The following is a 13211-nucleotide window of genomic DNA, read 5'->3' as shown; positions in this document are numbered from 1 at the left end:
ACACAGACACACACACAGAGAGAGAGAGGGAGAGAGAGAAAGTACTTAGCACTTCTATCCACTGGGTCACTCCTCAAATGGCTGCAGTGGCCAGAACTGGGCTGACCAAGAGCCAGAGCTTCTTCAGCATCTGCTACGTGGGTGCAGGGGCCCAAGGACTTGGGCTGTCTTCAACTGATTTCCCAGGCCATTAGCAGGGAACTGGATGGGAAGTGGAGCAGCCAGGACTCAAATTCACATGGGATACTGCTGCTGCAGGCAACAGCTTAACCACTGCGCCAGCACTGGCCCCTTATTTATACTTTTGTTTGACTCTTCTAGGATAAGTTCCATGAGAACAGAAATTCTGTTCTTTAGGATCTAAAAAATGTCTGACACACATTATGCAATGAAAATATTCCTTGGACGACTGAGAGAATCCTCGGGACAATCCAGTAATATGGAGATGATTAGTATTTCCACTTTGCACATGAGAAAACTGAAGCTCGGAAATAGTAAATTTTGGCTGAAAGTTTCAAAGGCCGTGAGCATCCGAAGCAAGCCTAGGTCAGTGTGGCTCCTGCGGGCAGCCCTCTGAAGCACCGAGCCACACTTGTCTGCACCTGCAGGAACAGAAAGCCAGTGAGACCCAGGGAGCTTGCTAGGCAAAGGCTTTGTGAACTGGGGAGACTGAAAGGGAGCCAGGAATTTGTGGATAACGAACATTTGACTAGTAGGGGCTGGGCAGATCCATGCTTGAAGAACCAGAGAATGGGAGAAGGCAAGATCTTAAAGATGCAACAGGGGTTAAGAAAGACAATTTGAGTCCCAGCTGCTCGACTTTTGATCCAGTTCCCTGCTAATGCACCTAGGAAAGCAGTGGAGGATGGTCCAAGTGCTTGGGCCCCTGCACCCACGTGGGAGACCTGGGAGAAGCTCCTGGCTCCTGGCTTTGGATTGGCCCAGCTCCAGCCTTTGTGGCCATTTGGGGAGTGAATGAGCAGATGGAAGATATTTCTGTCTCTCCCTCTTGCTCTGTAATACTTTCAAATACATAAAGAAATAGGGAGGAAGGAAAGAAGATGGAAGGGAGGGAGAGAAGGAGGGAATGAGGGAGGGAGGGAGAGGGGGAGGGAAGGAGGGAAGGAGGGAGGAAGGGAGGGAGGAAGGAGAAAAAAGAAAAAGAGAAGAAAGGGAAAGAAATACAAAGAGATTCAACTATTTGCTGGAGGATTTAGCGAATAGAGGAGAGAATCTGACTGTGTGTAATAGTCAAAGTCAAAGCCAACCTCTAACCCAGGCAGGAAGGCTTTCCCTGGCATTTCCTTTATATCTACAGAATAGGAAATGTGCTAATTCATCAGAGACAGATGACAAGCTAAATATTCATAACGTTAAGAATGCAGCAAAAAAAGGAAGAATGTGATTAGATCAATATCAAAGGAAGACATTTAATACAAAATGAGTTTTTCAAAAATATCCTTGGCTCCAGTGAATTCAATGGAAAATTCATCAAAGAATATCCTCATATTATTTTAACTGGACTAGAATATACAAAAGAATTTTTGTATAAAATAGGCTGCTACCCAGCCTATGTTGTGAGATAAGTACCATTTTGATAAATTTTAGATCCAAATGCAACTTAAAAGTCAATGGAAAGTGAATTTAAAAGATAAACTTATTTTGGTGCAAAGATTTCAAAATCCACGCATGATTTTTTCATACTACACATTTTCCACAAACTGATTGAAGAGCCTCTCATATGCATGGTTTTCAGGTTTTTTTGCATCAAAATAAACTTATCTTTTAATTCCATTATTATGCAGGGTCTTTTTAAACTCCATTATCCATGAGCTTCTATGTACAAATATAATACATCAGACAGTAGAATGCAAAGTTAACATATTATAAAGAAAATGTCAATAACAGCTAACATTAACTAGAACAATGATTAAATGACTACGTGAAGTGATGCTGGAAAAGCTATCAGTGTCTATTCTTGATTAAAACACTGGAGGGAAAAGCGTATCAGAAAATGTCATCATGTTCAGAGAAGACAGGAGATGAAGTCCAGACAACTAATAATAGTAACAACTATAACAAAAACAGCAACAGTTTTAGAATTCCGGAAAATGTGTTTGTATATAAATGTCTAAAAAAGAGAGACAAACTAGAAGAAATACAAACATATTTCTGGGTAAACTACATGACTACCTAAAAAATCCAAGAAAGCCAACCAAAGCAACAACAGCAACAAAAAACAACAACAAAAAATCCTAGAAGCAATGACTTCAAAGTGACAGAGTACACAGAGTACAGGTGTTAATCTTTTAAATCATTGTTTAAAAGATCGTTGATTGGAAAGACAGAGTTACAAAGAGAAAAAGAGAGACAAACAGAGATAGATCTTTGATCCACTGATTGATTCACTCCCTAAATGGCTGCAATGGCTGGAACTGGACCAGGCCAAAGCCAGGAGTCCAGAACTCCATCCAACTCTCCCATATGGGTGCAGGGGTGCAGAGACTTGGGCCATCTTCTGCTGCTTTCCCGGGTGCGTTAGCAGGGAGCTGGATCAGAAGTGGAGCAGTCAGGGCTCAAATTGGCTCCCATACGGGATGCTGGTATTGCAGGTGGTGGCTTAACCTGACTCACCACAGCACCAGCACTATGCTTTGTTTTGGGGCTATTTTTGTTTGTTTGTTTGTCTGTTTCTGCTTTTTACTTTTTTAAATCAAATGTATACCTACATATTAAAAAAATAGAAAAAATAGCACAGGGACTATGAGAATTAACGGTAAAACTAGTCTTCAAACAGTACTTTATACTTTGTGTGTCTGTGTGGGTGCAAACTGTTAAAATCTTTACTTAGTATAGAGTTGATCTTCTGTATATAAAGATAATTAAAAATGAATCTTAATGAAGAATGGGATGGGAGAGGGAGTAGGAGGTGGGATGATTTGGGGGTGGGAGGGCGGGTATGGGAGAAGAACAGCTATAATCCAAAAGTTATACTTATGAAATTTATATTTATTAAATAAAAGCTTTCTATTAAAAGAATTTTAATGGAAAAAAGTTTTACTGCCAAAAATGGATAAACAAATAAAAATAAATAAAAGTAAAAAAAAAAAAAAAAACACAAAGAGTTACTATTTACCCCAGAACCAAAACAAAATACACTCAAGATTTAATATGTGCAGCATATAGCAATTATTTTTAAAAATTTGACAGCACAAAGAAATAAAGAGAAACATGTATACATGGAAAGCTAAACATAAATGCTGTTTGGGAAGGCAGAATGTAGTACAGATAAAAATAAGTTTCTATAAAAGAGTCAATCCAGTATCAGTTATGGTCTATATTTTTATGGAAGATGACATAACGGATGTGACATTCAGCTGCAGGAGTACCCAGGCAAGAGTATCAGTAGCTTAGCAGGTAAAGCCGCTGCCTGCAATGCTGGCATCCCACATGGGCACGGGTTTGTGTCCCAGCTGCCCCACTTCCCATCTAATGGCCTAGGAAAAGCAGCACAAGATGACCAAAGGATTTGAGCTGCTGCCACCCCATAGGAGACCTGAATTAAGCTCCTGGCTCTTGGCTTCAGCTTAGCCCAGCCCTGGTCATTTGAGGAATAAACCAGCAAATGAAAGGTATCTCTCTCTCTCTCCCTCTCTCTCTCTCTCTCTCTCTCTTTCTGTAACTCTGGCTTTCAAATAAATAAATCCTTTTTTTAAAAAAAGATTATCAGTGCTTTTTAATAAGTAATTATGAAGCAAGTGAAGAGAAGATACTATTATATTTCTTCCAATGGATTTTAAAACACATCAGATAAAAGTGATGATTTTATTATTTTTTAATGTATTCATTTATTTGAAAGACAGAGTTACAGAGAAGCAGAGGTAAAGAGAGAGAGAAGTCTTTTATCTGCTGGTTCACTCCCCATATGGCCACAATGGCTGGAGCTGGGCCAATTCGAAGCCAGGACTCCAACCGGCTCCCAAATGGGATGCCAGAACTGCAGGCAGAGGTTTTACCTGCTACACCACTGCGCTGGCCCCAAAGCGATGATTTTCAAAATGTTAAGATAGAGGGGTCTGCACTGTGGCGCAGTGGGTTAACGCCCTGGCCTGAAGCGCCGGCATCTTATGGGGGCACCTGTTTGAGTCCCAGCTGCTCCTCTTCTGATCCAACTCTCTGCTGTGGCCTGGGAAAGCAGTAGAAGATTGTTGCTGTGGATTCGTTTTGAGAGGAGGAACGTGGTGGGCGCAAGAGGCACGGAGTCGCCACACAGACCCTGGGAGCCGGGTGAAAGGGGGCCAGAAGCGAGCAGCCCACATTACAGTTTATTTCAGTTGGTACAGCAGCTTATATAGCCGAGGCAGCCAATGTGGTCAAGGGGTGGTTTATGCCCTAACCAATCACAGCCTGTTGCCATGTGGTTTCCGAAGCCATCCAGTCACAGCGCCAGGCAGGCTCCATTGCCAGCGGCCATCTTGACATGGCCTTCTCAATCCACCACAGAAGATGGCCCAAGTCCTTGGGCCCCTGCACCCATGTGGGAGACCTGGAAGAAGCTCATGACTCCTGGCTTTGGATTAGCACAGCTCTGGCTGTTGTGGCATATTGGGGAGTGAACCACTGGATAAAAGACCTCTCTCTCTCTTTCCTCTCAATCTCTCTTTCCTCTCTCTCTCTGCCTCTCCTCTCTCTGTGTAACTCTGACTTTCAAATAAATTAATTAAAAGAAGAAGAAGAAGAAATACTCTTTTTTTAAAAAAATGTAAAGATAGAAACTGAAAACTCTTCACTCATTTGACACGAGTTCAGGAATTGTGGGTGCCTGTGCAGGCACCGTTCCAGGGGCTAGGGACAGAGCCACGACCAAGCCAGCAAAGGTCCTGGAGACCCAGGTAGCAAAGTCAACAGACAAATGGGCAGGGTAATCTCAAGGGTGAGAAACGTTGCAAAATCATGAAAAGAGAGGCGAGGCTGGGAGCAACTACTTGGGATTTTGCCATCAGAGAAGTCTTCTTTAAAAAGGTGGACTTTTGAACTAAGATCTGTGAAACAGAATGGGTTTCCAGAAATAACTTCCGTTGATGATATTTCCATAAAGTTGTTTTTGGAGACCTTCCATGTGCAAGGCTGGACCAAGTGTAATTGTCACATAAATGATGCATGGGTGAATTTAGCAATCTTAATTTTATCCACAACATTACTTTTTAAGGATTTTCTTATCTACATTAAACACAGAGATTGGGAGAAAATATTTGTAATATGTAAGGGATTGCACAAATCAGTAAGGAAAAAAAATGGGAAGTTGGACAAATGATAAGAATGACAATTTACAAAAAGAAAATGAAATGCAGAAAGCCCATAAACATAAGAGAAAATGCTCACATAGATAATACTGAAATGTAAGGTAAAACTATAAGATACTGAACCTCACCAAGTATAAAGAAAATAAATGATCAAGGTCATCCAGTGAATCAAAGGTGAGGGGTGGGAATAGTCTTGCGTCTTGTTGCTGGGACATAGATAGGTGAGGCCCTTTTAAAGAGCAACTAGCAGAATATTTTAAGATTTTAAATGAGTGTACCCTGTGATTCAGCAATGGAAATTGATTCTACATAAATAGAAGCTCAAAGGCCTGAACATACCTATAGGCAAGGATACCACTGTGGCAGTGTTCTCAGTGATGAAAAAAATAAATGGAAAAATATCCTATAAATCCATTGCTGGTCAGAATGCTTGAACAGAACATGGTCAATACAGAAAGTGAGACGCCTTGCAAGTACTGAACAAATAAGCTTTGTGTCCATGACAGGTGACAAGTGAGAGTGGAATGATTGCATAAGAGCAAAGGGTATACCTCCTTTTAGAGATCTATTTGTATCCGCGTAGAAGAAAGACTGGAAGGACACACAGCACATTAGCAGCAGTAACTTCAGCAGAGGGAATCTGCAGGGAGAGGGAGCAGGACTTTCACTTTTATTGTATACATTTTTAATAGAGGAGAAAAATCCAATGCATTAAAGAAATAGATTCATTTATCCTGGTTGAGAAGGGAACATTTCTATTTCTGAATATTGAAGGAGGATTGCATGAACACCAAGATGGATGGGTTCAGAAATAGTCACATTTTTATAAGACCAAAATGCAATCGCACAGATATCCAATGACTGAAAGGGAAAATGTGTGTGATGTGCATAACTGACAAAAAAAATCAATAAACAATTGAAAGAAATAGAGAGAGGCTTCAGAGCCTTCCTGGAAGAAGGTGGAATATAATTTGCATGTAAAACACATACAAAGTCAATACCATGAAAGCACTCACTGGGATGCCGGAGGAAGAGAACAGAAGAGATAAATATGTCACTTTTAGTGGGGAAATACAGTGTTATCACGAGAAAAGGTGTATTTTTACTCTCACTGAGAAAAGTGCACATTAAACTACTAATCAAATTACCCCTACTGAATTCAAGCTATTTATTAAGCACCTACTACATACTCAAGTGTGAGTCCTTGTGCCCTCACTTCAATCCTCACTCTTCTCACCTTACAAAGTAGATGACAGCTCCCTTAGATAAGAGAGGCACAGAAAGGTTAGGCAACTTGCCTAAAGCCAGACGACTGGTAAGTAGAAAAACCAAGATTCAAACCCAGCACTGATTCCAAAAGCCCAGTATCATCTATTCTGCTGGATGAGCTCCTAAAATTAGAAGATGAAACTCGGGGCCAGTGTTGTGGCATGTAGGGTAAAACTGCCACTTGCAAGGCCGGCATCCCATGTGGGCACCAGTTGGAGTCCCAGCTGTTCCACTTCCAATCCGGCTCTCTGCTAATGACCTGGGAAAGCAGTAGGAGATGCCCCAAGTGCTTGGGCCCCTGCACCCACGTCGGAAACCTGGAAGACGCTCCTGGCTCCTGGCTTTGGCCTGGTCCAGCCCTGTCCATTGTGGCCATTTGGAGAATGAACGAGCAAATGGAAGATTCATTCATTGCTCTCTCTCTCTCTCTCTCTCTCTCTATCTCTATCTCTATCTCTATCTCTCTAATTCTGCCTTTAAAATAAATCTTAATTAAAAAAAAAAAAAAGATCAAGCTCAATACTGATGGATGGGGCCGGCACTATGGCATAGAGGGTGGAGCTGCCGCCTGCAGTGCAGACATCCTATATGGGCCCTGGTTCGAGTCCCGGCTGCTCTACTTCCAATCTAGCTCTCTGCTATGGCCTGGGAAAGCAGTACAGAACGGCCCGAGTCCTTGGGCCCCTCACCCACATGGGAGACCCGGAAGAGGCTCCTGGATCAGCGCATCTCCAGCCATTGTGACTAATTGGGGAGTGAACCAGCGGATGGAGGACCTCTCTCTCTCTCTCTCTCTCTCTCTCTCTCTCTGCCTCTCCTTCTTTCTCTGTGTAACTCTGACTTTCAGGTTAATAAATCTTTAAAAAAAAATACTGACGGAGGCACACACACACAGAGTACGTGCTTTATTCTTTATTCAGCCACCTGGGATCCCTCTAAGCGTCAGAAGTCCGCAGGACCACACGGGAGCATTATTCTAGTTGCACCCTCACTGAACTTCTCCCTGTGGCAGAACCTGCCCCCGGCACCCTCCAGCAGACTGAGACTTCTGGATTCTCGGTTAGAACCTTCCTGGGCCCTTTGTGATGCCAGACCTGGGCCGTTGCTGCGGCACCCACGGGGGCTGGGGCTGGGGACTCGTGGTGGCCTCTCCGCACCTCTGCATTTCCTACTTGTGGAGCACCCGGAGCACCCTCATCACTCGGGCACCTCGCCATCCTCCACTTGTCTCCCAAGGCTATCACTCTTCATTCCCTCAACTCCACCTCTTCACCCTGTCGCCGCCTTAACCGAACTTCACTCCCGCCGCTTCCTCCTGCCTTTGTTGCTGTCCTCTGCGCCTTCCTGCCCCCTGCCCAGGCCCCTCCTGCAGACTCCGTTTCCTTTTGCTCCCTCTTCATCCACCCCCCACTTTCCTCTCGCTGCCCCGTCGTCCTCACCCCCCTTCTCCCGTGTGCCCTCCTTGCTCTCTCTCTCTCTCCCCTCGCCCTCTTTGCTTTCTTCCCATCAGCTGAGCTGGGTCAGCTGTATCTAGAGATAGCTATGGGATTTGGGGGGAAGAAAGGGACGGTGAGTCCTTCTGAGAGGAATCCAAGCCCAAGACCTAAAAGGAGGCCAAAACCTATTCAGAAAAGGAAGTTGAAGCGGAAAAATGTGGAGGAACTGAAGCAGGAGGTGGTGCTGGTGAGAACCTGCCAACAGACCGCCCTCTGAAGACCCTGCCCCGCCTTCAGCCTTTAGACGTCTTTCCTGGAGAACTAGCACTACCCTGCTCCCAGGCCAGAGCTGCCTCTTTTTCCCAGTTCTTCTTCCCCACCTCTGAGGAAATGACCCCCACTCACTGTATCTCCTTCACCAATGCTCCTGTCCCCACAGGATGACCACAGATTAACCCTGGAACAACTGAGTGCCAAGTATTCCGTGGACCTGTCAAGGGTGAGTGAGGAACTCCCTAAAGGAGGCAGCGATCCCCACGCCAACTCTGGGGGTACCTAGACAAAGGCAGAACCAGAAATCAAGCTCCTAAGTTCAAGTCCAACGTTCTGATCTCTCACTCACCCCCAAGCTGGCCAAGTGCCACACCACTTGGAAGAATATGATGGTGCCAACAACCCAAAAGAAAGTTTAGGGTTAGAGAAGTGAATGCCAACAGTTTAGGGCGGTCCCTTCCAATTTGTTGTATGCAGGACCCTGGGTCATGCCTATAATTTGTCAAAGACACTAAGATATTTTGCTTATGTGGGCTGTATCTATCTACATTTTAAAATCAAGAAGTTTAAAAAGTACTTCTAAGCTTATTTAAAAATAACAGGAGTAAGCCCAGTATATGTTAGCATAATTTGTGACCGATAATTGTATTTTTCAAGACAGCTTACATCTCTGTAAAACTCTTTGAAATAGAAAACAGTTGGTTTCTCATATCTTTGCTGTACTGGATCTGTCATGACATCCTATGCCATGGAGCCTTTGGAAATTCCACTGCACACTCTTAGGATGAGCATGTGAAAGGCCAGCATGATTCAGTATTGTTGGGAAAAATTGATCTTGTGGACGCCCCGCCCCAAAAGGGCCTTGGGACACCGTCCTGCCCCAAAAGGGCCTTGGGACCCTACCCACCCACCCACATTTTCAGTGGGAAGTTTGGAATGGTTGGTAGGGATTTGTGGTTTCTATTATCATTTTCATTGAGAGGAAAAAGCAAATAAGCTTATGCACAAGACTAGAATGACAATCTAGGCAGTTAGGTCTTAAATGGGTGTTTTTGCCTCTTTCTAAGGTGTAGAGTCAACACGTGGGTGTCAATACTCCTGTGTTATCAACACTGCATATTCTTTTTTAAAAAATATTTATTTTATTTATCTGAAAGGGTTACAGAGAGGCAGAGGCAGAGAAAGAGAGGTCTTCCATTTGCTGGTTCACTCCCCAAATGGCCGCAACGGCTTGAGCTGAGCTGATCTGAAGCCAGGAACCAGGAGCTTCTCCTGAGTCTCTCACGTGGGTGCAGGGGCCCAAGGACTTGGGTCATCCTCTACTGCTTTCCCAGGTGCATTAGCAGGGAGCTGGATTGGAAGTGGAGCAGCTGGGACTCGAACTGGTGCCCAAATGGGCTGCCTGCACTGCAGGCTAGGGCTTTAACCTGCTGCACCACAGTGCTAGCCCCAACATTGCATATTCTATCTCACGGTTACACTGCGCATGATATCATGATTATCTGTATGTGTTTCTCACTTGACCTCCTTAAGAATAGGGGCCATTGTCATCCTTAGCACCTGTGGAATGAGGCCATTTAACAGCAGGTCAAGTTCTAAAAGGTTTGTGAATCAATCCATAAACCAAAAACCCTTCCTATGTAAGCACAGTAACCGCAAGCCCTTCAAAAATGCAAGTTTCTAAGTCCCACCTTACCTAAGAAGAACTTCCAGACTGGCCTCCAGGGAGCTTCTCTGTCCCCATCAAAGGGGCTATGAATGGCAGGTTCCCCTCCACTGCGCTCTTCACAGCACAGCAGCCACTCCTTTTCCTTCTCCACACAGGGCCACACTCCTGAAAGGGCAAAAGGACTTCTGATACAAAATGGACCCAATGTGCTTACCCCACCCCCCACCACTCCAGAATGGGTCAAATTCTGTAAACAGCTCTTCGGTGGCTTCTCCCTCCTGCTGTGGACAGGTGCCATTCTCTGCTTCGTGGCCTATGGCATTCAGCTGTACTTCAATGAGGACCCCAGCAAAGATAACGTGAGTCTGTCCAGTCAGTGCCCAGCCCCCGCTCCCCCTCGGGCTCAGCAGCCTGGCACTCTGGAGTCCTCTGACCCAAATCCCCCACACTCGCAGCAATTTCTAGGGAGGCCTTGGTCCAGCCTGTTCCCCTTAACCTTTGATCTAGAAAGTTACTGATTGAGCACACCCAAAATGCGTAATTTTTCCCAGAAATGTGTTCCCCTCTGATAATCCTCCCAACTGATCATCAAAGTGCTTTGTAGCCCATTTTTTTTGAATGAAGATTAAAAGATTTATTTATTCAAAAGGCAGAGTCTCTGACAGAGAGAGAGAAACAGAAGTCTTCAGTCCAGTGGTTCACTCCTCGAATGGCCGCAATGGCCAGGGCTGGGCCAAGCTTCTGAAGCCAGGAGCCATCAGGGTCTTCCACATGGGTACAGGGACCCAAGCAGTTGGGCCATCTTTGCTGCTTTCCCAGGTACATTAGCAGGGAGCTGGATCTGAAGAAGAGCAGCTAGGACTTGAACCGGCAATCTGAAATGGTGTGCCGGTATTGCAGGCAAAAGCTTAACCTGCTGCACCACAACGCCAGCCCCTGCAGTCCCTGTCTTTTCCCAGCATTTTAACCTCTTCTTCTCCTCCCCACACATTAGCACCACCACCACCCATTCTTCACAGCCCCTCTGCTCTGCAACTCAGTCCCGTGGTTTCTGTCACCCGGAGAAATGACGGTCACCCTTGCAAGCTGATGTCTGAGCCTGCAGCAGAGGAGAGGCACCCACTGAGCAATGCCTTGTCTCTTCACACCCAGCTGTACCTGGGCATTGTGCTGGCCGCCGTGGTCATCATCACTGGTTGCTTCTCCTACTATCAGGAGGCCAAGAGTTCCAAGATCATGGAGTCTTTTAAGAACATGGTGCCGCAGGTAGGCCTGATGTGTGAGGATCTAGAGAGAAGAGATGTAGAAGGTGGCCAGACACACAATTATTAAGTCCCTTGGAGAATTATATCCTATGACAAGTGAGCTGAGTGGAGCTGGTGATGAGAGGGCCAGGATACTGTATCAGGCCCCAGAGTACCTGGAAAACTGAAGACCTGAGGAAGTACCATCTATGCAGCAGTCCAGTCTATAAAGCACCATATAAACCCCAGATGACAACATTCTGGTTTTTATTTTTTTTATTTTTATTTATTTATTTATTTTTTTATTTTTATTTTGACAGGCAGAGTGGACAGTGAGAGAGAGAGACAGAGAGAAAGGTCTTCCTTTTGCCGTTGGTTCACCCTCCAATGGCTGCCGCGGCTGGCGCACCGTGCTAATCCGATGGCAGGAGCCAGGTACTTATCCTGGTCTCCCATGGGATGCAGGGCCCAAGTACTTGGGCCATCCTCCACTGCACTCCCTGGCCACAGCAGAGAGCTGGCCTGGAAGAGGGGCAACCGGGACAGAAGCCGGTGCCCCGACCGGGACTAGAACCCGGTGTGCCGGCGCCGCAAGGCGGAGGATTAGCCTAGTGAGCCGCGGCGCCGGCAACATTCTGATTTTTTAAAAAGATATATTTATTTATTTATTTATTTGAGAGGCAGAGTTAGAGCGAGCAAGCGAGAGATATCTTCCATCTGCTGGTTCAATCCCCAAATGGCCCAATGGCTGGAGCTGAGCCAGTCCAAAGTCAGGAGCCAAGAACTTCTTCCCAGTCTCCCACATAGGTGCAGGGGCCCAAGCACCTAGGTCACCTTCTGCTGTTTTTCCCAGGTGCATTAGCAGGGAGCTGGATCAGGAGTGGAGCAGCAGGGACTCGAACTGCCGCCCATATAGGATGCCGGAACGGCAGGTGGTGGCTTTACCCCTATGCCACAGTGCCGACCCCTATATATATATTTTTAAAAAAAGAAACAAGGCAGGGGCTGGTCGGGAGCCTGAATTTCCAATGTCGATGATATTAAAGGCAGCAGCTGTGGAAATGAGACACAGCAACTAAATGCAGTGCTCACCCTCCACACCTGACTCCCTGCCAGAGAGAAAAATAATGCTTTAAAAGATATTTTTAGTCAATTGACAAAATGGGAATACAAGCAATAAAGTATTGTTTCTGGACCAGTGCTACGGCACAGTAGGTTAAGCCTCTGCCTGCGGCACCAGCATCCCATATGGGCGCCGGTTCTAGTTCCAGCTGCTCCTCTTTTGATCCAGCTCTCTGCTATGGCCTGGGAAAGCAGTGGAAGATGGCCCAAGTCCTTGGGCCCCTGCACCCACATGGGAGACTCAGAGGAAGCTCTTGCCTCCTGGCTTTGGATCAGCGCAGCTCCGGCCATTACAGCCATTTGAAGAGAGAACCATCGGGTGGAAGACCTCTCTCTCTGCCTCTCCCTCTCTCTGTCTGTATCTCTACCTCTCAAATAAATACATAAAATATATCAATGTGAGACTTAACCGAAATCTATAATTTTGTTATAATAAATTTATTATATTAGAGAATATCCTAATTCTTGGGAAATGCAAGTATCCTGAAGTATTTAGGATAAAAGATCATGATATATATAACTTGCCCTAATATAGCTAAAGGGGAAAATTAAACACACACACACACATTGAGATAGAGAACAAACAACAAAACAAATGTGGTGAAATGTGGATGGGTGAATCTGGATAGGCTATCTAAATATTTTCCTTCCTGCAACTTTTCTGAACTTTTTAGATTATTTTCAAACAAAACGTTTTTTAAAGACACCTGGAAATAATATGATAGCAGACTGGGAGGCCTCAGCCCAGGGCTGGAAACTTGTAAAGAAATTCACTCAAAAATTTCCCAACAACCAGATCCTGTTCTAGCATTGGAGCTCAAAATCTTCCTCTCAATTTTGTATCAGCATACCTTAGTTCTTCCAAGCATAGGTTCTAGGAAAAGTGTTATGGTAG

General features: G+C 45.1%; 1 protein-coding gene across 2 annotated transcripts in view; it reads left to right on the top strand.

Moving 5' to 3' along the window:
- Positions 1-7664: 7664 nt before the first annotated feature.
- The window catches only part of ATP1A4 (ATPase Na+/K+ transporting subunit alpha 4), a 34339-nt gene continuing 28792 nt past the window's right edge, over positions 7665-13211 (top strand). Inside the window, exons 1-4 of one of the 2 annotated variants that reach the window (XM_002715242.5) lie at positions 7665-8255; positions 8448-8507; positions 10106-10309; positions 11103-11216. In XM_002715242.5, coding sequence (XP_002715288.2) covers positions 8115-8255; positions 8448-8507; positions 10106-10309; positions 11103-11216 — 519 coding nt within the window. In that variant the 5' untranslated portion in view covers positions 7665-8114. The remainder of the gene's footprint in view (positions 8256-8447; positions 8508-10105; positions 10310-11102; positions 11217-13211) is intronic. The other variant, XM_008264239.4, reaches the window with a different exon arrangement.

Source organism: Oryctolagus cuniculus, chromosome 7, assembly GCF_964237555.1.
Source record: "Oryctolagus cuniculus chromosome 7, mOryCun1.1, whole genome shotgun sequence".
Lineage (NCBI taxonomy): Eukaryota > Metazoa > Chordata > Mammalia > Lagomorpha > Leporidae > Oryctolagus > Oryctolagus cuniculus.
Note: the sequence above shows the minus strand (reverse complement) of the source record. Positions and strands in the feature narration are given on the sequence as shown.